This window comes from Necator americanus, chromosome I (genome assembly GCF_031761385.1).
Source record: "Necator americanus strain Aroian chromosome I, whole genome shotgun sequence".
Classification (NCBI taxonomy): domain Eukaryota; kingdom Metazoa; phylum Nematoda; class Chromadorea; order Rhabditida; family Ancylostomatidae; genus Necator; species Necator americanus.
The window spans coordinates 10,864,049-10,891,804 of record NC_087371.1 but is presented as its reverse complement, the minus strand read 5'-3'; the positions used below and the strand labels follow the sequence as shown (position 1 = coordinate 10,891,804).

The 27,756-nt window shown below is 41.3% G+C and overlaps 1 protein-coding gene across 1 annotated transcript; it reads left to right on the top strand.

The window, feature by feature from the left end:
- Positions 1–225: 225 nt before the first annotated feature.
- RB195_005124 (uncharacterized protein) lies at positions 226–27,756 on the top strand (the record flags this gene model as incomplete). Its single annotated transcript, XM_064177432.1, has 16 exons — positions 226–319; positions 16,719–16,824; positions 22,286–22,331; positions 22,618–22,680; positions 22,960–23,112; positions 23,205–23,391; positions 23,446–23,543; positions 23,619–23,757; positions 23,990–24,144; positions 24,210–24,428; positions 24,509–24,646; positions 24,726–24,877; positions 24,938–25,047; positions 27,121–27,230; positions 27,293–27,460; positions 27,592–27,756. 16 exons carry the CDS (start codon positions 226–228, stop codon positions 27,754–27,756), a joined length of 2,103 nt encoding a protein of 700 aa, XP_064034557.1.

Here is a 27,756-nt window from a genome sequence, read left to right as displayed (position 1 = left end):
TGTACCACGAAAAAAACTCGCAAATTCTTCTTCACCACTTCCAATCTTTCGCGATTTTTCACTTTCTCACTGTTCATCGCTCGCGTTCTTTGTGCCTTCATCGTGTTTTTCGAATTATTTCCGACTTAATTTCAGATAATAATCGCTATTATCCTAACCTAATGTCGTACTAATAAAGTTCCGATTTATTTCGACACTATCATCTATATTTGACGAGAGACAACGATGCGCCTGCTTACAATCTCTCTGTTCTGTCTTTTAGTGCGGTTTAATTTAACCGCTATTCTTAATCTTCGACCAAGACAGGTTGTTAATTCAAGTAAGTTGTTTGTTTTCCTTTGTTTACAACCACTTTTTATACGGTGACAGAAATCGCAGTTCGCAAGTTATCGTCATATTCGGTGTTTATCGGGGTCACTACTGCCTCCACAATTAGGTGGTTTTACGTTCTTTTATCTTTTTTCTCTTTTTTTTTTTGTTCGTGAAACGAAAAGTCATCCATCAGTTCTTTCTGTCCTCACATTCATTATCATATTTGTCCATATGTGGCGAGAATTTCCGTTCATGACCAGTAATTTTCTCGGATAATCAGGTAATTGCTAGCTTAAGCTGTCATTTAGTAATAACCGAGTGCTGTTCTGGATTTAGAGGCTTCTATGAGGGTTAGGATTGTTATTTATGGCTTCTTATGTGATGGAAGAGAAAAGTTTACATTAGAAATTGTTTATATTCGCTCTGAATCCACTAGTAGAGCTAGCAGATTGTATATAGCACTGAGAGGAAAAAGAAGTTCTGCGATCAAATGTGCTAGAATCTCTGCAGTTTTTTTTCCCCTCTTCCATAAATATTTAGCTAGTAAGTGTTCACTTAAAAGAAATTCCCTTAACGTACTTCTTTTACCCGCGGTTTTTTTTTCTCTCTCGCCTTTTATGGCTAACTTCTCTGCGCCTTTTCGCTAATTCTTTCTTCATTTTTGCTGATTATTCATAGTTATTTGGAGCATCGTTGTTTAAAAAACGCTGCTATTGAATTCTTTTTTCGGTGGTACTATTTGCGATTGTATATGTGTGTATGTTTACCTCCGTTCTTTCATTTCAAGTGTTTTTGAAGTATCGCTAACAAACACTTCTGTACCTGAGTGGTTTCTGTTTCGGTCACGCGTGTTCAAATTCACTTTCTTCGAATCTTTTTTGTTTCGATTATAGCGCAAACCATGTCATTTTAACATTTTCGGCAGAACATTTCTGTCTAACACTTTTTCTGCAATTTTTTCGAGTTTTTGGCCCAACTTTTGTTTTGAGAAACTTAAACAATAATAAATAAATTAAATAATAAATAGAGTTAAATAAGGAGGTATTGGTTGCTTAAAAAAGAGATATTGGTTGCTCTTTTGGTTTGCAAAGAAGTCGTTGAATGCTATCTAGAGCTTATAATTGTTGTTCTAGCGCCATTACTTTGTACTCCATAAGAATTTTCGAATACTTTTAGTGGAAAAAATGTTCTCTTCACATTTGTTCTCATTGGAAGTGGTCTGAAATCGTTTTTCAATAATTTTTGTCTTCGATTAGTTCCGGAATTTTTCAAGTTTTTAATTATAAGTTTTGTTTCTGGCTATTTTTCTACCTCTTACTGTATAGTCTACCATGGTTCAGTTTCTCGTTCCGCAATACACCAGCACTCGCTCATTTTACGAGTATTACTTGAAGCATCGTTTGCAAAGTCGTGAACAGCTTTTTCCGTCCGTGCACATTTCGAAGCATACAGTGGATTTATGAGTTGTTTTAAAAGTACGCAATCAACAGCTGCTAATGCTAGTTTCTTGGCAAAATTCCCCGCATATGCTATGTGCTTGTTGTTTAGCAGTAGGTTGTATCTAGTAATGTAGTTGCGAAGAACAAAAACGATAGGATTTTGATGTCAGCGTTTAGCGGATGTGAAGGTGCTGCACTGAGCACCACTGAACCGTTACTTTACGTAGGCGCGTAAGAAAATTTTTAATAGAATCTGCACTTTTCCGCTTGTTATGTTATAGCTAGGATTTCGGGAGTTTATACTAGAATTCAACTATAACTTTTTTTTTCGTCGATTTGTTGTGTACGTTGAAGTAGCAAGGGACTTATGGTTTCAGTTCAAGTTTATCTAGTCGATGTTTTTCTGCAAGCAATAAAAGCGGTAGTTGTAGACGACGACGGCTGCTTGTCGGACATTGTTCGAGATAATTTTCAGCTCGTAAAGGTCCTGTAAGCGTCGGCGCCTACTCGTCTAATCTTGCTGTAATCGGGCGCAACTCGTATCTAGAAGTGTGATCGTCGTGTCTATCGCTGAACGACATCTCAACCCGAGAACATACAACTCCTTAGCGATATCTTCGCTATCGCTTCGTGGCTCATCAACTGAAGTTGTTCAAGGTTCACGTTCGGTTGCACGCTGCCGCTGTCCCAGGGTCAATGAGGAAGTGAAGGTTGCGGTGGTGGTTGCACCGATGAGGGTCTAGCAGCGGCAAATCGCGGTATTTGCTCTCGTACGAGGAATACGAAACGGAATTGACGGTCGAAGAGAGCGGATTTAGCCGCGCCGCAACTTCTCATAACGCTATTGTTTGGAATTCTATAGCGAACGCTGCTATGAATAAGACTATTTTCAAGTGAAACTTGCGATGGAGTCTCATGAAATTTCGGTGGATCGGTGAAGAAGATGTCACTTTCTGGAAATTTCCAGCGAATTCACAGTGTTTTTTTTTTGCTCGTTGGCTCGTTACAAAGTCCACAAAGTCGGTTCTGGTACGGCCCTATTGCGGCTATCGTAAACGTAGCACAGAGAACAGGAAAATCTGCCTCGTTACATCTTTTTAACGTCAGTAACAGGCTATCTACCAGTCTTCTTATTCGTATTACATCAAACGTTTTATTCCAAAATTCGCCTCCATAATGTGAATAGGGTGTAAAAATCGGCAAAGCACATTTTTCTAGAGGCTGATAGTGTTTACTGGAGGTGCATTAAATCAGTATGTACCATAATATGTTACCTAATCCGCTTAGTTTAGAAAATTAGAGACTAAACGACCTAACGGAGGTTGGTATTCTTCCAGATGTTATTCGTTTCCCCAGTATCTTCACTCTTTTCCGAAGTTTTTCCCCCCAAAATGGTTGCCATTTATGCCGCGACATGACGTGATTGATCAAACATGATTATTGTTGATTTAATTACTCTTTTTTGCCTTGAAACCTTGAAGAATCTGATGCACACTTCCTTCCCTCTTTTTTTCACTACGGTAGTTTGGGCTTAGCAGAGAAAAATACCCTTCTGAGGAGTTTTTTTTTTCGAAGCGATGCCCTTTTTCGGAAGCGATGTCCTTTATTTGAAGGACATCAAGTTGATCATTTGATGGCGTGAAATTTTAGTCCAATTTTCTTCAAGGAGATCTGCTGGAACTGTGCCAGCACATTAAGTGGTCTTCACATCGAACACACTCGAGTTTTTCTGTGTTCGGATATCTTGAATTCGTTAGTGGACTATTTGTGAAGAATTCTCGGAGAGTACAGCTAGATAAACATTGTTGCCGTCGTCGTCGCAAAACTCAGTATTCCCACGAGAATCAAAGGAATGCTTCTTGAAATATGATAGCCAGTGAGTGGTCCAGAATTATCCGTGCCTAAATTATCTCCGTCCGCTATTCACCTCCTCCCAACTCGCAGTTATTCTCATCCGCCCCGGATCACCGAAGAAAGGTCAATCTTTTGTCTTCGACGACGTTGGCTCTCACGAGGGCCATTGTAATGAACTCACAGGGAGTGAGGAGGATCTCGGTGAGAGGCTTGGGAGCGAGCAAATGTCACTCTGGACCCGTGGATTAGTCTGGTTGCGAATAGCTGTGGTACGCGCAAACGCAGAGATCAGGCCAGTAAAAACGCAATTAGCGTTCCATCCTCAAATTGCAGTCGCCTTCCAGGAGCCTCTCGAGCACATCGAAACGAAATGAATGAGAGATTTTGTTACGAACGTTTGAAATGGAATCAAAATGCTAATGGCAGCGTTGGACGCTAGCGTTATCCCATCTAATTGAGTATAGAGGACAAAGACCCTTGAGGCTCAAATTTGCCGCTAGCTATTTCTTGAGGAGAACGGAACACACAGGAATAAGGTGTGTTTTGACGGAGAAGTCGACCGGCACTTCGATATGATGTTCGCCGGCCGATGAGAACGTTTGTAATGTTCGTAACGTGGTGCGAGTAGGGGAACTGGTTTCAAAGCGCTGACAAGTTGCTGAGCTGTATTTGGCGCCGTTATGGTTGTATGGGCGTAAATTTGTGTATGCTAAGGGATTTGGGACAATTACTACAATTTTTCTGCTACTCTCCAAACGATCACGTATTGTTAGTTTTCGATGTCATATTCGATTAGGTTCTAAATGGTCAGATTAGAGGAAATAGTCACATTTTTTCATTTCTTATGCGAAAAATTTACAACAAACGACCGTATTTTACACCTATAATTCTGCTTCTGGGGCTTGATCCCATAGTTCTTAGTTATTTCCTAAACTCTCTTAATCTGAGTTTGGTAGACGATTAACGGTTTATGTGTCATGTGTCACTTCAAGGTGTGCTTTGCGTTGATCAATCCCTTTCGGATCTCCCCAGAACTTTCGACTTCCATTCTAAATCTAAAGATTTATGAACAGTGTGTGCAACTAATACAGTGACTTGTACCAAGCCGCTGTCCCTTTCCCTCCAGGGCGAATCGGGCTACTTATCGATTTATCTGATAGGGATGAAAGGCTTCGTGTTTTGGGGAGTTTTGACCTACTGATAGTGTGGAGGCTGTGGGTTATCACTCTCCTGTGCCAACTTGGATCTCAATGAGAGGAAGAAGGAAGCTACCTACATATGTCAACACAGGTTTTTGCGCCTGACTCGCTTAAGGTTTTTAAACTTTTTTAAGGTGTTTAATGAAGCTTCTTGAGCGGTGATTTCGCTTTTATGAGAAAATTTATCTGACACCATTTAAACCGTTGGAAACTGTTTGAGAAATTCCCGAAATATAACGAATATTTTCACGTAAAGCTTGCAGCGAAGTCCTACGAAATTTCGCATTAAATAAAATGTCGCATCCTAAAAATTTAAACGCACATTTCGTTCGGTGAACAGCATCGAATCGAACACGCTTGATCGACCAGTTTGTTATTTAAGTTCTCCTATTCTCTGCTCGACCTCTGGGGAATTGTTGTCTCCATGAAGTAGCTAATCCAGAAGCTTTTCCTCATAGTATTGCCGGTTTGAAGAGGTATAGGGTCACGCAAAGCGACAATTAGTACGCGACCCGGCCTAGAGAACTTCAGAGAGCCCCGCTGCAGACCACTACCACCTTTTTTCGTCTACAGCTCTGGCCATATGGATCGGGACAGAATGGGATCGGTGCTGCACTTGAACCATATGTTATCGTGTCTGTAGTACAAAAATCCGAGCAATTAAAGCATTGTTTGTTAGAAACAGATTGTGAACGGTTGTGACAGATTGTGAAGAGCCAAGAGAACGTCTCCGGATCGGAGCGCAGATTCGGATGTCGTGACCTCGGAGTGCAACGCAATTTGTTAGCCCGCGCAATGTGGACAAAGAAACACTTGTAAAGTGATTGCGCACACATGTTTTTCTAGTGTATTTCTATTGTTGCGCTCATGCCGCCACCGTACTTAAGAAATCCGATAGTGATCTTGAATGTGCAAATCCGTATGACCTCAATGAGATTTCGGATCTACGATGATGGCGATGACCCTCGCCCGTTCGATGTCCGTACCGACGAACATGGTTTGGCGCCTCTCTAACAACAGCACTAATTATTATTAGATAAGGGACTATTAGAGCAGCAGGGGTTGTACCCTTGAGAGATTTTGAGTTGTGAAGTGTGTTGTTCGCAGATAAGATTGGTATGGGAAGATCTCTCCAGAAGCGTTGTTGCGGGCATAATTTAGGGGATTTTGGGAGTACCGTGAAGATTTGTGGATTTAGTGGTGTGACCGGAGGTGCTGAGATCAGGATTGATTTGTGAATTGTGAGGATAATCCAGAGTTATTTGATCATCTCACCTGTCCACAAATTTCAGGAGATAGACCCTAAGGTTGTTAAATACAAAAGACAATTCAGTAAAAATAAAAATTATTAAATACAAATTTGATAACTTTAATTCTCGAGTTAGTCTTTAAGTAAGAGATTCAGAATAACTACTTTAAATTGTCAAATAGAGCAGAAATCTTTTAATCTCCCTAGGATTTTCTAGAAAACTAAATAACCCTGCTTCGAAACGAGGTCTTAAAGCGTTTAAGCTGGCTATCTTTGTATTCTAGAACTCTCAATTTTTTTCCAATTTTTGGCTTTTTGTTTATTTTACTTCAGTTTAAAGTCCACAAAAAGAGCTTTCCTTCGTATATCTTCGCAAATGCCTTCAGCAAATCCATCTAAATGACCCACTTAAAAATGTTCATAGCTTCAGTGAGCGCTGAAGAATGTCCATCCATCTCCAGCGAATGTTCATCTTTCTTTGAAAATAGCCGCTTTTCAAGCGCGCACGTAAGCAATGTGATTTTTCAATCATTTTCTGTAATTCTCGAAGAAGTTCGGTGGGTTTTGCGTTTTCCTAAGAGATGTGGAAGTGATCATTTTTCTTCGGCTTTTTTTTTCTGGAAATCAAAGAGAGAAGCTTGAGTGAATCTACATGAGCTGACCTTTCTGTACACATACCAACAACTTGCAGTTCTTTTCGCATCCTTGTTTTTATCATGTTCTCGATGAGACACTTAAGAAATGAGCGAGCGATGTGAGCGTAGAATGAGAGCTGAGGAAAAAGTGTATGACTGCTTTTTTTTCTCTCTCGGAAAAATCATAGACTGAGAAATGGAGGGTCAGAATCGGGATTTCCTGTTCTTCCGGAGTTTTTAATTCTTTGTGTTAAATTTTCAGTATTGTTCAGGAATGACGTAGGCTGGTTGTCCTCTTCCTCACATCACTTTCTCTTATAATAAGTACTGTAAAATGATGTTTTGTGAGTTTATCGATGTGTATTTTGAGGATTTCTAAGATCTTTCTCATTCTATCCGCTAGTTTTCTAAAGCAAAGTTGCGCTTTCCTAGACCATCCCCAGTTGACCTCTTGGTAGCCGAACTCCCTCTTGCATACCTCATTGTTTTCCCCGTTGTCAAGTGGATATCCTATATCGACAAATGATCGCTTCTGTCGTGAAGGTCTGAAGGGAGATGAACCAGGGAGAGTGGAGACTCATATTTGCACTCACAGCTGAGAGGGTTTGAATGCGATCGGGCGAGAAATGCGATCCGACCACACCGAACAGGCTAGCGCGTTCTGCTTGCTGTATGTGTATGTGGAAACTGTGTGACGAAGATCATGTGCTATTCCGTGAGAAAGCTTGTTACATCAGTATGTTCCCGTGGTTTTATGTTCTGGATGAAAAAAGAGTCTTCTTCGAACGATTTTCCACAATTGTGACAAGATCATAGGCTACGAATCTGCTCCAGCGGTACGAGAAAATGGGAGGAAAATGTCAGTGAAATTTGTCCGAAAGACCAGTGGATTAGAGGAATCTTTAGAAAATGGCCTCCTTTTCGTTCTGATCTCATTATTCTGGGTTTTTCACTAAGATCACCTGAACCGATGAAGATAGCCGTGGCGGCTTCCCTCTTATGCCTCAAAGCGCTTTGATGTTACCGCCTCATCGGTTCCCTGCCGTTATTACAAGGGTCAAACACACGCGCCCAGGTGAGCTGAAGGGTTCTTTTCATATGAACATCTGTGAATGATTGGAGATTATTCGATTTCCTGGGATCATGATCATGAGTGGGTTTGATCTCCCTGAAATGAATTGGCAGGATCGATTTCCATTAATTCTCCAGTGTTGAAGTCCTCGTAAAGCCATTCCAGGGATTTTTCTAGAAACAATGAGATACTAGATCGTTGATTTTGATTGCTCGATCTGCTTGTGTAAATTAACGGTATTTTTTTCCTTTCGGGTTTCCTGGCTTTTTTTTTGTAGGGGAACACTATTTGCGTAAGCCATCATCCGCACTCTAGCGCTTTTTTTTAAATGAAGCTATCGCTTAGACGACGGTGCAGAACACAAATAAACTCTCGTAATGGTCTGTGCAAGGTGTTGATGGCGTTAAATTGTACCGAAAATGCAGTAACTATAGCGATTTCCTCAGGAACGTATGTACTATGTATGCTAATGAGCTACTGGTAACATAAATCCATATATCAACCACTTAGGCTGACATAAAATCCTCTTAATGGGACTAATGATCCTCTCATCACCGTATCCTCTATTTCCGGTGCTGTCGGTAAGCCCCTTGAAGTCGTTGGCAAACAAAGATCCGTATTATGCAAGAATCCAAAGGTCTAACCCGATCCAGGCTAATACCCTGTATCTTATTATAGGGCGTTAGAATGACGGTAGTGCTGGAATCATGGTTTTTTATGCGGCAACGCCAATATTGGACGAGTCCACCGCGTCCAGTTATTATATGAATGGCCGGGTGGCAGCAATGATTCGGGTGGAGCCGGTTCCGCGTACGCCGCAAACCATCACACGGGAAACTCGTCCAATCTCGTATTCGCATGTCAATCTCGATTTTTTTCTATTGACATAAAGATCAACATAGGCTGGATGATGGTGGGGTAGGACGTGATCGCCGCTCCTGAACTGGTCTCTTCTGCTAATTGATCTTCGAAGAGGATTTGTTTCTGAAAGGCTTATACGTGTAGTGGTTTGAAGACAAATTGAAATACGACTGGATCTTCCTCATTTAGGTTGTGGTCGCGGTTTCATTACGAATTTCACATCTGCTGAGGAAATTTTCCAGACAGAGGATATGCTTCACAATAGGGGCAGAGAAACGAAAAGGAGCGGAAGTTTGGAGTGGAGAGAAATCCTCGCATGTATAAGTGATAGAAAGAAGAACAATTAGACAATCTCCATGTTTCGTAGATTAGGTTAGCTAAGAAGGCTATTTATAATCATCACATAAGGACTAAAATCTGTGATCACCACGGTTCTGAATGAGCGAGCAAAACTTCTATCCTAAAGATATGGCTGTTTGGGAGTTTTCCATGTTTGTTACGGCCTTCACTCATCTCCATAGCTTGGCATCGTTTCCTAGCCCGAAGCGTTCGGAAAGTACCTCAGGACAAACGGAAGTGGCAGTAACTGAGAGCTGCTCCTCAGTCTAGTTCCCTGTTCAAGGGCAGTTCTGGGGAAAATATAAAATTGGATGAGAATATCTTGGTGAATTACGGACCTGTCTAATTATTACGAGTTGTGTCGAAGAATAGAGAAGGACAGGGAAAATCCCCGAGTTCTTAAATATTAGGGAAGTTCAAACATTTTCCGTCACTTAAGAATGGCATGCTCATGACCGTTCACCACTTGGTTTTTCTTCTCGCTACCGCTCAAGTGGCAAACTATGCATTTCTTCGCGCATTGTCCATTCCATCGCACTAGACAGACGAACATTCTGACTTTGAGTGGCCCTTATAGCGGGCTTACCATGTTCAGCCGTTATTCAGAGCCGTTTTGATGACCTCGCCGAAAAGAGACGCAAAGGTTGCGCATTGCTAGGAAAAAATCGACGCCAACAATGACGAGACCGATGACTGAGTGATTTAAACGTGGCAGATTTCAGCTCGGATGACCTCAAGTGGCGCCAATTTCAAGGCGTTTGTCACCTGCTGCGTTTCACTCTGCCTATATTATATGAGTTCAGTTGAAAACGTTGCCGAAGCGGCGCCGAAACGAATATTCGGATTACAGCGCGAACACGGCTCAGTGCTCGGATGGCGGCGCGATTTCTGTTGCAGTCGCAACAGTTGCCGAGGATCATCGGAATTTATTCGCCTTCAACACTTGACTAATTAATCGGCACTTGCTATAGTGACGGGGCCACTTGGCCGACGTTTGTACACTTCAGGGAAATTGTGTAATTTTGCGATGTACTCGTGCATTACGAACAAGAAGGATAGATAAACGAAACAAGTTGAGGAGATGAGTGAGGAACTGATAGATACGTAGAGATTTTCTTCTAGCAATATCCCAGAGGTCTAGTGACGATAGATACCTTTACGATGCTCCAAAATTCCACTCCGTTTTTTTCATTCAATTCCAATTTCATTTCAATTCCATCTTTCCGTAAAATTTTTAGATTAGTTGAATTAACTTATTTTCGGAATCAGATAGTGACAAGCTTTTCGAACTATAAACCTAACTGTAATTTGTCAACGCGTACGAACTCGTTCTAGAAGTTTCGAAAAATTACAGGTTTAAAAAATGACGTGATTTAGGCTTCTAAAAGATTTTCGAGATTTTACGGGGAGGAATTCGTGAGGATAGAAGCGGGGTTGTTATTGCCAAAAAATGATAGAGGCGGGAAACTTGTGGCAGAAAGCAGAAAGTTGAATTCCATTCCTTTCTGGTCAAAATTGTGGGTTTTCATGCTACGAGTCCTTTTTCTCTTTTTCTTTTTTTCACGTTTGCCAGAAATGTTGTGAATGGCAGTTCAGATTCGGCGCACTTAGTTTTCTGTAAGTTATACTGTTGTTTTTACCTACGAGTTGTAATGTAAGAGTAGTTGTAATTTATTTAAAAATCTTGAAAGTAGACAGGTAGATATGATGCACTAATATTATTATATTTTTTGTTGCTATGTGTAGTATTTCCTGTCGCTACTATAAGAATTGTCCAAGAATCAAATAACAGTTTTTTTTTGTTACTTGAATTTTTGTCTAAACTTCTTAAAAGTTTCTAGAATATGCTATTTTATAATAGTACCTCTCTGTTGACTTTTTGACTTTCGTTTCTGTGCAGAAGGTGAGCGTTCTATGTGTTTTCGCAGTGCCTACGCAGAAATGCGCTGAACTCATAATTCCCATCATTTCTTTTCTCGGTTTTTTGGCGATTGACCGAGTACCAGAAACTTCTTCTAAGCTGCTTAGTAATATAATCCATTGATAAACTGACAGTTTTTAAACGGTGGCTGAGTAATCGCTGTGTGGTCGAAAGTGACTCATTTCGTTTTCCTCATAAACCTTATGAAATCCTCTAAAAGTTACATAGTTAGGGGAGGAGGGGCACTGGGGTAATGGTGAAAGATTTTCAACGCTAAGATTTTCAAAAATTAGAGCTAGAAATTAGAGCTAGAAATTAGAGCTAGCTAATAAATTAGAACTATCTATAATTAATGTTGGAAGAGATTTGCAATTCACATGGTTCTAAAAATATCGTTTCTGAAATTTTCACTGGAATTTCTCATTCTTCAACTGCACACTGGTAAGCGAATTGGGCAATAATTCCCACGGAATGGATGAATTTCGCATAAAAAGACCGCAATTGTCTATAAGTTGATAAATTGCAGCACTATACATAGATTATGTTCGAAATTGAATCCGATCATTCACGCGGACATCTAAGAATGTCGAATGAACATTAATTATCGTCCTTAATGGTATCGTAAGCGGAATGCGTGCCGAGATTCGTTGCAAATGTGAATTGGCGGTGAACTTCATTAGCATAGCTGCATCTGCGCACATTAGCGCCTTGGAAATATGGAGCCAACGAATTAATCATCTGTGTTCGTTCGCACAGCATTGCCTTGAATCCTTCCACGAATATCGGCGACGAAGGATTACGGCTCGGTGAACCGCATCGCAGGGACTTCTTAGACGCCCAGGCTAGGGATCCCATGGTCTCATATCTCCTTGCCCTCTCATCTACAAATACCTATGGATGTCCGAAATGTTTACCATCACTGTTCTGACTATCATAACATTAAATCTCCGTTTGTGTACATGCGGAACACCAGATTTTACGCAACAACTGTGTCGGCCATCGTCGTCGTCGTCGGCAATGTGTAGATCGTATCGCCACCATCGCATTTTACGTAGCGTGACCCCGAGAAATACGATGTGGCGTGGTTTTTCTTCATTCCGACTCGTACCTAGGTACCATTAATGGTAGTGTAGTACGATTAAAGGCATCACCCCACGAATCTGAGGTGGTGCAGATTTCAGGTGGAGTATTCGTATACAGGATGGGAGACTACGGAAAGGAGGGTGATTCTATCCATTTCTTCCTATTTGCCGTAAAAAACGGCCCGGAAAATACGGCTTCATTCGTTTTGGCGCACCATTTTGTACAAGAGGTTCGATTGGAGCGCGCCAGTCTTGTGCGGCGCCGCATCTTCCGGGCCGTTTTTTACGGCAATTAGCAAGAAATGGACGGAATCACCTCCTTCTCCGTAGTCTCCCATCCCATATACGAATACTCCACCTGAAATCTGCACCACCTCAGATTCGTGGTACGCTGCCTTTAAAGGAACAGGTGGAAATTATAGAATATGGGATTTTACGGAAAGTGGGTGATTGTACGAGAGAATGAGGTTGGAAATGGATTAGTGAGAATAAAAAACCAACGGAAAGATGTACTCTGTGGGGGTTTTGAAGAAAATGGAAGGAGCAAAACCACGGAATATCGATATAGATAATATTCTAGATAGGTTTCTGAAATTCAACGAAATAAAAATTGTGTAGCGAACTGTTTTAGTTAAACACCGAGGAACTTCTAAATCTACAAATTTTTCTTCAATTCTTCATTTTCATTTCTTTCAAATACTTTTTTTCTTGTTATATGATCTGCTAAATCTCACTGGAAAAGTCGTCCTTGAATACTTATAGATTATTTTTCTTCTCCTACAATAAGGCAGTAAGAGGGATTAGGGAGAAAAGTAAAACGGGAAACATGAGTGAAAAAAGCCGTGGGAATTCCGAGAAATATGGGTACTTTCCCTGAGAAACGTCTTTTTCACGAGGTCTGCGGGATGCTCATGTTTATGATGCTTGATGAAAGATTGGAATTTTTTTGATTTGGGTCTGTCTTTATTTAATTTTTCCCACGCCTTCTTCTCTTCTGAGAAGAAAATGTTGGGAAATGAGCCACTATTGTTTTGCTAACAGACCTATCCCTACTTCTGAGGTCTAATAACCTAAAAATACTGTAGTCGAACACAGCTTAAGGGAGCGGAAAGCCCGCTCGTATTTCCTGTTGTTTGTTTGAATTGGAAGCCGGCGACGATTGACGTCATGTATTATGTCATGACAATGACCGTCAGACTGGTGCATTACCCGTTGACTAGCTGTCAAATATCGGCCGAATGACGAATGGTTGATCCGGAAAGCTGGTCGTCAACACTATAATTTCTCTTCCGACGCGCGACTACGTGGAAAAATGCGTGATGCTGAGTCGTGGTGCGTTATTTGGACATGCCTTGGACTCAGGGTCGTGAATCCGAGAAACGGGTGACTCTTTACGTTGTTATGTGGTGTATTCCAGTGCTGGTAAGTGTTCTACACTCGCTCATAGTACATTGAGCGTGAGTAGATGCTTTTTCACAGGCGCAGAATCACGTTACGTGTGAATGGTGCTCTAATGTCCACGGGCCCCACGCCAAACAGCATTGTGTCCCGAATGCTAGTAGTTGTAAGCACTAACATTTTCCTCGTCCTCATTCTCCCCCGGGGGAGGCTCTCGAATGGCTATAATTTTGTGTTGAGCTTTGCTGGAGATGTCAGTACATGATGGTTGCTAATCGATCTCTTCAGAGACATTGTCCCTGGGGAGGGGTATACGACGTAGAGGAATGACCACCATCTCCACCCGGGTATGCTTGGAAATGTTTCAATGAATAGTCATCTCCATCTACGAAGAAGGAAAAGCTACGAAAAATAGAAGTATGAGTCCTGAGAATTTCATAGATCTCGGAATTCTCAATGAATTAAGACTTCTTCGGGTTGTTACGGAGTCGCACTCGGCTCACTTAGAAAGTGCAACACTTCTCGAAACTCACTTTTCGAATAAGCTCATTCTGGAAGATGAGCTAAGTACGATCTCTTTGTTTGGTGATGATAGTGAAGGTTTTCTGAGAAAAGCAGTTGCTTTGTTGCGTTATAAGCGTGTGTGTAGTGTCCTTTCATTCAAGAACGCAATTAGCTTAGAATATTGAGCGCATCAGTGGTGATTCGTCGTCGAAAAAAAATGTAAAGTGAAGGTATTTTTCTGAAAACAATTAATAAGAAATGAGGAAAAATGAAGATTGTTGTGGAAAATAGCAGACTGAGATATTAGTTTGCTTATAGAGTAAGAAAAAATTCTCGGGTATTTTTGGATTAGAAAGTTAGGTTGATGCACATAATTCCTTCTTAGTGAAGACGTGTCCATTTCTGAAGTGAAATGATCTTCACTGATAGCTTCGTCGTCTAGCTTTTTACGCAACCTTCTGCAACCTCTCACTCATCACTACGTTTCTCTGCGTCCGACACCTCTCCGAACCTTCAATTGGCAAAACAAAGGCGAAGAACCGCCGTTGAATGGGATTTTTTTTCTTCGCTAGACGGCTTGTTGAATACGGAAAAAGTGTGCTGGTCGAGAAAAACATCGGCAACGACCCGAATCGGCGTACGAATTTGTGAATCCTATAGCTGAAAACGAATGTCTAGGGTGTGGCAATGCAATGCGACTGGCACTTCGCTTATACTGGCCCATGCAATTTGCATACGGTAGCGGAGAAATGAACGGCGACGTTGGGAGCGGAGGGACTTTCGCTGGACGACCTTAGCGAGTTCAGTTGATGCGAAAACACGATGTGAAAAGAAAGCCCGCTGCCGTATGAACGTATTTTGCATAGATTGTGCAGTTGTTTGATGTTATCGGGCGACTAATGGCTCGGTGTCATGCGGAAGAAAGTGTTCTTAGGATTACGTAGTTTCTCGGGGATTTCTGGGAGAAAGGTTTAAGCAAAAGGTTGCCATCAGAACCCTTAAATAGTTCTACTATTCGCAGGAAACAGTGTCCCATATAACATCGCCGTTTGCACATATTGCACCCGACAAGATGTACGCAATAAAGCTGTTCCGTTCATCCGGTTCCATTCCGTTCCATCGTGCGATCCGTCGTGTCCTATCATAAATGCTCGATATTACTCGTTTGCAAGTCAGTGGCGCTTCGCCGCCACCGTCAAGAACCGACGGACGTCCTTCGGAGCACTTAGGATAGGATAGTGCGCAGGCACGCACGAGCGGCGACGCCAAGAGAAATAGTCGAAAGTAATCGGTCAAAAAAGTTAGTAGATGAGAATTTGGGGATGGTGAACGGTTGCAAGTATATGAGTGAGTTCACATCTATCCGAACCATTGATTTATTCGATCCATAAGAAGTGGTGAAGAAAGAACGATTCCTAGACTGGAGTCTGCCGGATATCATTGTAGCTATGATATGGTTTCAGCATTGAAAAAGAACGTTCTGACTTCCTGGTCATAAAGGACGAGTTTGCATCGTTTTTTACTGACTTGATCTATTCTGGGTGACAAGAAATTTACGATGGTTATATCTATGTCAAAAAAACAAGCTCTACTAGTTTCACTCGCACTGACTTATGATCAATCAGGTTTGTGAATTCTGGTAGATCGAATTAGGCTGCGATTTTTCATGACCTATAAAAGAAGACTTTAACTAAAAGGGGAACTATCTAATTTAATTATCTATTAATAATCTAGTAATTTTTCTATATAATAGGTTATTTACTTCCGAAAGGATCAAGTTTCATTCAGCTAAAGTTTCTCAAAGTTTCACTTAGGGCTATTGGGCAGAAGTTTCAAACCATATTCTTTTATCTATGGTATCCTTGAGCTTTTCTTTTTTTTTTTGCATTTCTTTAGTCTGTGATTGATGTTATCATCGCTTGCTGAAGTGTTCGTCTGTTCACACGAAAACGCTCTCACGTGTGGTGTTCATTAGTCATTCCTCAGCGGGTGGTCCGAGTCAATCTGTTTCAAAAATATATGAGGTGGATCCATTCAGAAACGGGGGAGAAACTACGCTTACACCAGGAAACATTTGGGAGCCCGATTGACATTTACGTTATGCTCGTTCCTGGCAGGAAATGGACAAGTTCTTCTGGAAATGTCCACCAATTTGCTCCATTCATATGCGCCATCCATCCATCGTTTCTTGTAAGCAACTCTTTCTAAATGAGCCAGTTCGCCTGTCACTGAAAGTGGTCAGTTTAGCTCGTTCGTATGGGCGAACTGGTAACATTTCCATTTGTTGCAAGAACACCGCCGCCAGAACCAGATCTCCATCCGTAGATCAGGTCTTTGTAAATGGTGGAAGTGGTGAAGGCGAATGATAGATGACCGGATTCTTTCTGGGTTTTGGCAGTGACGGGACAAATTGGACGGAAAGAGGTGTGGTTGGTGTAAGTTTTGTGCACGCGCTTGTCAATCAGTCAGCGTCGAATGGCAGTTGTCAGATTTACGGTTTGCGAGCGTTGAGGTCACAGACAAGGAGAAGTTGGCGCAGGGCCAGGTGAAGCTGAGGCTCCCGTGAAAAGCTGGGGTGGGGGAGTGACTGTGGAGTGAAGAGTTTGAAGGTCTCTTTATCTTTTGTGTAGGGATGGACTTAACGCTTGCTGTTATGACTATCAATGGTCATCGAACTCGATAAAACACCATAACCTGCGATTAAAATGGTGAAGAGCCTCTTCTGAAATTATTACAGTGACAAGTTGATCAAATCTTCACGTAATCTTTATGAGGATGATTTTACGAATTGCGAAAATTCACCTATAGCAAAAATAATATGTTAGATTTCCAGGTTTGATTTGCTGATTTCAGTAGGCCTCGGCTATCGATTTGGCGGTCATGGATCTCATTCCGCAGAAGAAAGTGACCATTTCAAATTATTGGAAGCTGATGGTGATTCATTGCTCGTGGGCGCTCGGTGAGTTAATGTTTTCTTGCGTTCGACTCGGTTTACCGTAGTGATTAGCGGAAAGGTCATGTAATCATAAAATGATCCACGAAACGAAAGGTGTCCTTAGTGTTTTTGAAATAATGTCCTCAAATATCGTCTAAAGTGAGAGATGTCAAGTGATTGCTCAAATGTCTTTTTAGCGCTAAAAAGTTATTACGATAAAATAAGTGAGTCAATGAAGCGGAGGAGACTTCAAAAGCTTGTTCCGTCTCAGTGTTGTATTTATGACATCGTAAACTGAGGCGGTGAGTGGCCGGCCGAGGTCAAGATGATTTACCCAGTTCAGCGACAACATTCGGCAAACGATATTTGTGGGCATATTTGGCAAGTATTCAATAGGTGTCAAGTTCGACGCCATTGAGTGCTTTTCTGAGGAGAACCTCGGTGGGTTCTCCATCAGATTTGCGCTAAGTCGGGCTCGCCGGGAGTATTTATAACCAATTACTTTTAATAGCAGTGTTGATCCTAAGATAACCCTTATGGTTTGATTTATTGTAGAGAAGCAGTGACGAAACAAGGAAGGATTCACTGAGTTTAGTCAGAACGTTTAACCGTATCCAGTAAAGACTTAAACAGGGAGATTTCTTGGATAAGAAGCAAGAAAAAAGGATTTCTAACCCTCTACTAGCAGTTTCAGCAAATAATCACTTTTTTTTTGTCTTCGAGAAACTCTTGCATACTCACTTGAAATTATCTTTCTTTTAGTCGTGAATTGTTAAGCTGGTTTCAAATTTCTTAGTTTCTTTAGGTTACTGTAGTCAGTAATTAAAAACGTTGCTCAGATTATTTCTTTAGTTTTTTTCAGGAATGTTCTTTTAACAGACATGAATGGCGAAAAAGTTGGTGTTCAAGGAGTTTATTTTTTCAAACAGATTTTAGTCCTTTGAACGTTTTCCACTAACAAATGTTTTTAACATTTTTTTATACTACCCAATGGACGCCCTCAAGGCACAGCTGTAAATAGCGGTCGAGCAAGATGTGAAGAGTGACCTCATCGCCTCATTAGTTGTCTCGATTTGATGCTCATCAAGCTAGTTTATGTCGCTATTGTTGACGATTCGATGAGGCGACGTTCCAGCAATATTCGTGGCATTCAGTTGCGCAAAACGATGACCACTGACGCCGCTTGCGCGGGCATAAACAGTTCCAATTACGTGCCAGAGAATTGTTTTCCGCGTTACTGAATAGCGAGGAGAATGAGGTAATTGGAGGGAGCGAACCAGTCGTTTGTACGAAGAGCTGGAATTCTATGGTTTGGCTGTGCAGAAATAAGTCTAAAAGTGCTGTCAACGAAAAAAAAATCCTAACAGCTTTCGGAAGTAAAGCCGTTTCTGGAAAGGAAACTAGAGTCACAACGAAATTAGATTCGATCATGTGCTTTCGCTAACGTCTAATCCACTTCTCTAAAAGCTCTCCGCCCAAAAACTTGTTCCGCCGTAAAGTTAAGCCATATCGATTGATTTGAGAACTGCTGAAATGGCATCGTTCAATGACACGCGTCGTTTGCCACGAAGTCTGAGGACGAGCGTGTATTCGGCCCACATCGAACGAGAATCTGCGCGAAAATGAGGGACACCTAACCTCACATTATCATTGGTAATGCGTGTAGTAGTAAAAACGTGGCCTTACGCACTCGTTTATTTAAATATGTGGTGATTCCGGTGAAATCTGGTGCAGTTACGGTATGCTAATTTGATGTCGGCAAAGACAATGGTAATTTATTGCTGAAAGGCGTTGTTTATACAGTAAACGCCCGACAGGGTGCCACCGCACGGGCACATCTGCTGCCCGTTCTCATTATGTAAACGAGACGTCAGTATTTGACTAATCTCCTTATAAGGATGTGAAGCAGTCTCCGACTCGAGGATAAGGTTACCAGTGAGTGAGGTTTCAGATGCAGCAGGTGGTACCGGGAGAAAGCTGGATGGATCCAAGGAAATAAGGGATCCACGGGCTTCTTGATGACAGAGAGTTTTGGTCCTTTTTTTACTGCAAAAAGTTCTGACCTTTAAAAATTTTCAAAGTAAATGGGAATTGTTTGGGTTGTGTTAATTTTTGCGTTATTTCAAGTATTTTTTTTCAGTTTCTTCCCTTAGGTGCTGGTTGTTCTCATTGACAAGAGGACTCATCGACTACTGCAAAATTTCCATAAGGATCCTCGAGGGCAGCATTGCTGATCTGCGCGTAGTTACCCCGGATTAAGGAATCAGTGAAGCGTGTTGATTAGCATAAAGGGGGTGAGCGTATTGTGTGTAACGTATGCGCGACGAGCCCCAGGAGGTATGTCAGTATTGTTTGGTGAGGGAAAGTTAGTGAAAGAGAATGAGGTTGTATCCGGGCGAACATCTGGATTGAGGTCGAGAGTATTCTATTGGTTTTACTGGGGACCTTGTATGCTTAGGAGGTAGAATCACCTCTGCTAGCTGTACTCGAAACTTCGCTCAAGTATCTGTTGTCCACCCAAGTCCACTAAAACGACCATTCACTATCGAACATTGGTGTTGCTATGTCGATAATCGAATTTGGCGCGATGGCGCAAGGTTAGCGGATGGCGTCGGCGACGGTGACGGCGGAGAGTGGAGCCGTCGGTTCTGGGATAATTACAATGTGAGTGACGGCAAAGTTGATGGTTAGTGGAGGTCAACGAGTGACTGTGAACACCACCAGTGCCGACCCTGGACCCCCCGGCGAGACCGGAAGGTTGCGCAAGACAACGGTGGTTTTTTATTCGTTGTTGCATGATTATTGAGTTTCAAAGTGAATTGAGAAGCAAAGGGTTAATGTGAAGGACTGAGGATGCGATAAGAGGACTGGAAACTTAAGATTCTGATAGTCACTTTTTGGGATTTCAGGATCTCTGGTCCAATAAGGATCTCGAGAATTTACCAGTTTGAAACCACAGCATAGTGTAAATTCTCTGGTGATTAGATGGTGTAACCTTTGAAGCAGCAGCCCTTTTAACTATTCGACGAAAGCAAGGCTCACCGATGAGCCGCGCTTTTTTGGTTGCGTAGGGAGTTCATTTCATTTCCCGACGGTTATTTCTCATGATTTCATAATGTGGTAAGAAGTTTTTTGTACTTACTGGGCTTACTATCTCCGAATAATTTTTAAAATAGTGCGGTCGGGACCACCAACAGGTCCCATGCGCCAAATACGTAAAAAGGCGCGCTGAGGTGGGTTAATTAAAGTAGCACTCTTTAGTTTTGATCGAACTTATAATCTTTTTTTGACTAGTTTGTACGACGTTTCTGTGACGTGGTTCACGAATTCTAATGAATCTTCTAAAAAAAAGCAGTGAGCCAAGAAAAAGCTATGTAATTTTGAAAAAATGTGATTTTTTATCCCGACAGGTTCTTGGAAATTCCCAATTCCAGTTCACAAAAGACTAGAATGCACTTAATTGTTGTCGTAAAATTGTCGCTTTTTCGCTAGTATTGCCGACTAATTCTGCAAAATTCGACTCGCCATTCATGCCTGCTTTGCTCGAGGATTTCGTGAGCTAAAAAAACTTTTCGTAGAAATTCCTTCTACTAGCCAAACTGGCAACTTATCCGCAGCCACTTAAGCAAACAATTATGCGCTTAAAATGTAAAAACGCGCGTATATACCGTTGTATGACGACGATTGTGCAAGGATCGTCAGAAAATTGCGCGCCTAAACGATGTCAACCGGCACGCGTCGTTAGTTTACTAGGACTTCTGCGTGATTTCTTCTTTAGCGAGGGTCTTAGACTTGTCGGCTGTGCCTATGGGCTGGTTGAAAGTTGTATTAGGACGTTCTACACTGGACAGGTTTTTTTCTCTGCTGATCCATTGACATCAGGTCATATGCGCCTGATTTATTTCTTGGAAGCACCGTCAACTGTTCACATTCGTTTTGAAGAAGAGAAATGAGCGGCGATGTGAAGATACACGATGTCGTCCGTAAGAAACATTACAGCGAATCGCTTCTTTATCGCATGTTTCTCCCTTGTTCGCCTCGATACGCAACAAAAAAGAAAGAAAGCGCACGGTCCGTTCCTTATGTGATCACCTGCACTTGAGGAAGGGGACACCCACGATGAAAGCATTGAGGAGGAAGTGGGGTTGGTTCAAAAAAATGGTTCTGGTAGTGAAGATAGGTACATATCAGTAGCTATAGAAATCTCGAATCCATAAAGCCTGAGGTTTCAGTTCCTTGAGTTGGGTTTGTCGTAGTTTGTTTTGGTTTTGTTTAACTGCTGGGGTTCTGGAACAGAATTAGGAGCGGCTAACAGCTAAAAACACCGTGCTTCTCCCGTGAGCGCTTGATTCACAAAAGACTCATGTAATTCAATCTGGCCGTGAAGCTTTCTCCAAATAACGGAGATTCCAAGCTCACGATAGTTGACAAAATGAGTCAAATGTTACCAGTAAGTTCAGTGTTGTCTACGGGACAAATGAGGGACCATAACATTTAAAAACTGTACTTAGATACTTGATTACTGACCCCTGGCTCATTTAAGTGAAGCTAGAGGATACTTTTTAAGATTTGCTTTCGAAACCAGCATTAGAGCCAACTTTTGGAATTTGGAGGCGTGCATGACAGGTTTTTCTCCGGAATCTTCGAACGAGAATTCAAGTTTTTTTGTAACAAAAGACTTCTATTTGTGGGTGTAGACGTGCTATTAAAAAAACGATGGAAAGGCTGTGTAGTTCATAGGGATTTTCTTAATTCTGCAGAATCCGTAAGATACGTTACCGCACATACTTGCACGATACTATTCCAATGCAGGCGCTAGCCCTAAAAACTAGAAAAAAAACCCCAAAGTTATGTTGCAGCCGATCAATTAACGTTTTTTTTTCATCGACATTTCAAGTCAAGGTACATACACTACTGTAGGTTCACTTTACTATTTAACTATATGCATTACCATTACTACAGAGGAATAAACCTGATTCTCATGGCAGAGTAGCCTGGGGTTGATCCCAGAAAAAAAATCAGACCTGTTTTTGAAAAATTAAGAGACTACCAGTACATTGGAGTCATTCTCTACTATTTTCAAAGACATTTCAAGTTGCTGTGGACGTCAATGTTTTAATATTTAACGTTGAAGACATCACTTATTATCCCATTGAGGACAGCGCGCTTTTTTTGCATACCTTGCGCGCAGGACTTATATTATTTAGTATATTATATTGGGATGACAAACCCGTCAAACGAAAAAAAATCTTCAAAAAATTATTAAATCATTGAACGAAAAGTGTGCGGCTCACCGATGAGAAGCGCTGTCGTCAAAGGGTTAAAGGATTGATCGATGGTGCTCGAGAACCAACTGGACCTAGTTTCGTGGATCATTAAGCATGATTCCTGGCTATTACTGTACGAAAATTCGGGACCTGATATTTTACCAAAAATCAATCATCTTGGATCACTTTACAAGCCTCTTATTCTGTTCATTTTTCAGAAACGCTGTCTATAACCTGTCACTAACAACGCTTAGTGTTCATCACGTGAGTTTCATTTTGCACCATTGATTTATTGATTTGCTGATTTGCTTATGTTCTGGTAATACGATAGGATCTGTTCGTTGTGTATACGAACATTATTTGCATACAGCAGCATAGTTTATGCGCAAGCACTCAAGCCGTTAATCCTACTGTATACAAATTACCAGCGCCAGACGTTGACGTAGTGATGATTTTGGTTTTTGCACGGTAAACAAGATCATTCGGATTGGAGGACTACTGTAATTGTGGAAATTGTGGAACTACAGTGTATGATCTTGTTGTATTGCAGAAAATCGACTGGAAACCACCAGCTGATGTGATTGAAGAGTGTTTGATGAAGGGAAAATTGAAGGTAGGTTGGATTTCGTCAATTTTTCTCGATATTCATTTGTTGAAGGAGTCCACGATTCATCGGTTAACGTTACGGTTTTTGTGGATTGGCGGAGGGTGAAATACCTCCTATAGATAGGTTCACATAGAAGAAGAGAAAAAAAGAGTTGTTCCCCTGTACTGCAATAAATCTACTCTCCACAAGAATTGGAGCGGTTGTCATTCCCCTTTGGAAAATCGGCCCTTGAATATTTAATATTTTCTACTTAGTATTTTCTCGGATATTTAGTTGAAAATTTAGAGTGACTGCCAGAATTATATTCGTGTACTGGCAAGGCAGACCGCTGGGAAAGCGTTGATCTGCGGAACTCATGCGTTTTCGCCAAAGTGTCGGGAGTATGTCTATTCTGGCGCTGACGGCACTTTGAAAAATACCCGACAATTTGATGGACAGGTGCGGGACAATAAGTTTTTCCCTTTCCCCTAATTTTCCCTGTTTTCTGTAATCCTGCACTGTGCCAGTAATTTTTTTTTTTCGCGTTCTAGGGCATATCACCCTATGATCCACGTGATAACTCGACGGTTGTATATCTTCCGGAGACACATGAGATCTACACAGGAACGGTGTCCGACTTTGTCGGAAACGATCCATTGATCTACCGTAAACGAATCGGTGAGAATGACAGAGATAATGGAATAAGAACGCAAAGAGATGATGCTCGAGTGCTTGACAGTAAGTTTCGTGATGATCCTGAAGAATCTCCGGAATTATTGCGAGGATTTTCAGCACCTAACTTCGTTGGCTCGTTTGTGTACAAGGAACACGTTTACTATTGGTACAGAGAACGAGCTGCAGAAGCGATGGATAACAACGAGGAGCGTCAGGTAGGCGTTGTTAGTTTAGTTGTACAAAGAAATCGTTGAGTGTAAGAGGTCTCATAAGAATTTCGAGTGTTTCAGATCTACGCCCGAGTGGCTAGAGTTTGTAGAAACGATAAGGGAGGTGCAAGACCAGCGAATGAGCGGTGGACGTCCTTCATGAAAGCGCGATTGAACTGCTCGTTGTCATCAGCGACACCGTTTTATTTTAACGAACTAAGTGAGTCGACTCGATTTATAGGACATTGTTGGCGTACTTTACATCGTATTAATTTAATTTTTTTGTAGTTTTTTTTTTAAATATTTGTTTCGTAGTCGTCCCGCAGGAGGAATCCACAAGTTGCTCGTACAGAGATGTTGTAATGCTTTACATTGTTCACAGCTAATACCAAATAAAATGAAGTCTTCGTGAATGTTTCCTAACCAGAACAACCAGAGCAGTACATTTCCAGAAGCTGTGTCTGATCCGATAGCCACCTCAGTCAATGACCACAGAGTCTACGCGGTTTTCTCCACACCTGACTCTGATGTCCGAATGAGCGCCGTTTGTGCGTTTTCTATGAAGCGTATCAGGGAAGAATTCGACTACGGGACCTTTAAACAACAGGTGAGAAATGCACCACACAACGCGTACGAGTTATCCTTGACTGACTTCAGTTCTTTCATTTCCAGCGCACTGTAAACTCCCTCTGGGTACCGTACAATCGTAACGAAATCCCGAGACCACGACCAGGAGCTTGCGTACCGGATTCGACGAAGCTGCCTGAAGCTACTGTATCCTTCATTGCGAGGACACCTTTAATGCACAGAGCTATAGAATCGGTAAACGGACCGATGCTTATAGAGGGTGCAGACAGAGCGGATCTCACACAGATTGCCGTTTTACCGCATGTGAGTTGACTCATTTGTTGGCGCTAATAGCGCAGCATAAGACAGAAAATTCTTTGGAGATCCTAATATTATTGCTTTAGGTGGATTCTGTGAATGGCCAACACTACGACATAATCTACCTCGGTACATCGGATGGTCGAGTTTTAAAACTAATAGAAACTGTAGGCAACACTACAGTAATCGAATCGGTGACGGTATTCTCGAGGACGATACCTGTGGTGAGATATCGATCGGCATTATTTTTTCTTAAGTTTCCAGCCATTTGTTGCCAATTGTTAGCAATGTTATTCTTTACAGGTGAATCTGTTGACCACACCACGGCAACTGGTTGTCGTTTCTTCTGATGAAGTGGCGACAGTCGATGTCCACCATTGCAACGAACCCGACTCCTGCAACCGATGCGTTGCGCTGCAAGACCCACACTGCGCCTGGGACCTAACCATTGCAAGGTACTGTACCGTGGGGACCGACTGGGTTTGGTGAATCACAGCAATTGTATTGATTTTTAGATGTGTGAATAGAAATTCTTGGAGTGGCGGTCATTTCATACAAAACATTGTCTTTGGACAATCCGAACAATGTCCAGAAGGGATAGTGATCTCTGAAGAACTGAGCGATGGTAAGTTCTGCATAGAATGAGTAGCTCAATTTTGTCAACGTAGGGAAATTTACGAAGATTAAGATAAGAATTATTTATTTAAGAGTTATTTAGGTGTTTGAAGTTTTCAGCGAAGAGTCGTGAAATTTGTCGTAAAATTTATTATAGATTTTCTGGCTTTGGTAAACTGACCTCGAATTTCTTTTCTGCATGCAATGTTCCTTGGCTCCATTAGATAAGATTTAAATTTACTTACATTTCAAATGAATGATTAGGTTGATACATGGTCATTCAGTTTTTTAAGGTAATAATTTAGAAAAAAATTAAATATTCAACAGTGATCATTACTAGATAGTATGTAGGAGATCCTCACTACTGTTTAATGTGACCTGTTTGTTTGTTTGTTTTTTCTTTCTTTTTGAGAAAACTGAGAAGTTGGAGCCAACAAAATATAGATATGCTTAGTTAAGCAATACTTTACTCCATTCTAGGAGTGAAGACGGTAGAAATAATGAATTTTGTTGCTGGTTGTGTCCAATATCCAGTAAAGACTGAAAAGAGTAAAGACTTCACAAATATAAATGACTCGAAAATCTTTCGAGAAAGAAATTCAAAATAATAGAAACTCGAAAAAATGTTCATCAAAACCTTTGTGTGATTCGTGTTATGCATAATAAATATCAGTAACTGGTATAATTTACTTCCCGTACCATTCCCTTCTTTTTCTCCCATTCCTTAGCAATAGGAATTATTTGGCTACTTTGAAATAATTCTTTATTGAGTTGAACAATCTGAAAAATTCAACAATTAAGATAACCTAATAACTGCCTTTATCCAAGGAGTGATGGATGTTGTGGGAAAATTAGGCGCTTAGGACTGGATTTTCTCAACAAGCGATCCAATATGCTTCTACAGCGATACCGACATTGAAAATCCTGCTTAATTCCGAGCTTTCTGGCTGTTTTATCCTTGCGAAGCTGTGCTAATTAAGATTCAAGAATTTTCTACCGTTCCTTGGTTAATTACCTGCAATAAGTAACCCACTTTGGTCTTAAACAGAAATAATCGTTACGTAACTCGTAATGATGGTTTGACCTGAATTTGTAATTGGTGAATGTTATCCACTTATTTTCATGGTCATACCTATGCAGACATAGAGTACTTGACATTCTACGCTTACGTTACCTGGCGGGAACAATTATCGCTGCTCCATTCATCAGTCAACATTTCACATCGGGACCAACATCAGCGACAGTGATTACCTGGGCACTTCATGTCCGTCCACGTACCATACAGATTGCGCCATCACACATTAGACGAACGACCTTAACCAGTCAGGCAGGCGGGCATCCGGAGGTCATACATATTCAACGCGTGTGTTTGCCTAACGGGTTAATTGGTGCGGGTTCCTGGTCATTATAGTTCGTATAAGGTTTCCAGCAAAAACTGACGTTCTGCTCTCCAGCTAAGGAGGGATAGTATTGAAGTTGATCACTTTGAAAACTGCGGTTGAACCGATCTATTCCATTCGATTTGTTTTTCGACCGACAAAAATGAGCAGCCTCCCAAGAATAAGCTGATGGTTTTTTTATTGTACTTCTTGTGAAAATGCAAACGTTAAGGTGTTAAGTAGTAAGTTCCCGTGTGGGTTTTTTCAATCATGGATTAGTAACCTTCAACAATTTGATACAGCATTAAATTCTGCCAAATTATGAAAATGATCTGTTCAGGGCGCAGTAATACTTCGAAACGGTTGTTTTACTTATAATTTTTGACTTTGTACAATTTTGATTTAATGATCTACTTTTTCCAATGATAAAATAATGTTTGAAACTTATGAGGTAGGGGGACGATCCATGGGACGAGGCGAATCAACAGAAAAGTTTTCCTAAGAAATTTATACATTCATAAACAGTATTTCTCAGAACATTTTTTTTTGTATTTTTCCTCTGAAAACCTTCTCTTTATTTGACACCAGTTCTTTTGGCACTAGTTCTTTGTTCGCACTGAAATTTAAAAATTTGAAAATTTTCGAAGTCATTATAACTAGAAAGACGAGACCACCTTGAATATACCATAAATACTACGTTTCAGAGCCGAATTCCGAACGAGTAGTAGAAAATAGGCGTGGAATGCATTCACCAGAAAGCTTGTTCTTAGCATGTGGACTATCGGCGCTAATTGCTCTGGTGATAGGATCATTTGTAGGTTTTCGGAAGTTTATGCCAGCTGCAATGGTCATTAAACTCATTTTCAACTTTTACAGGTTACGTATCGTGTCACACGAGCTCGCGTACTTGCCGAAGCTCATCACTCGGCGAGTTCAACGAGCGGCTCCGACTATGACAGTTTTGGGCGAGCACGACTGACTCGACACGATTCGTTGACGACGGCAGCGAAAATTGAGCATGTCTATGGAGGACCGCCGAAAACGGTAGGTTTTGTTTGATTTTAGTGAAGAGTTAATCGCAAGACATATCAAGATGCTCACAATGGCGCTAAGGGAGTCTCTTTCTACTGGGAATACTTTGTCGCCTCTGTATCTTACCTATTTTTCCTATTTAGAGTGTGGACGCTTCATCACTTGTGCTAACGATGCCACCGGCGATGTCGATAAGTCAACACGGTTCCGGCGTAAACACACCATCTCGCGATAAAAATGCTATTATGACATCTATCAATCAGAATACGCTACCACGTGACTACAAGGTGAAAAAGGTGTACTTGTAG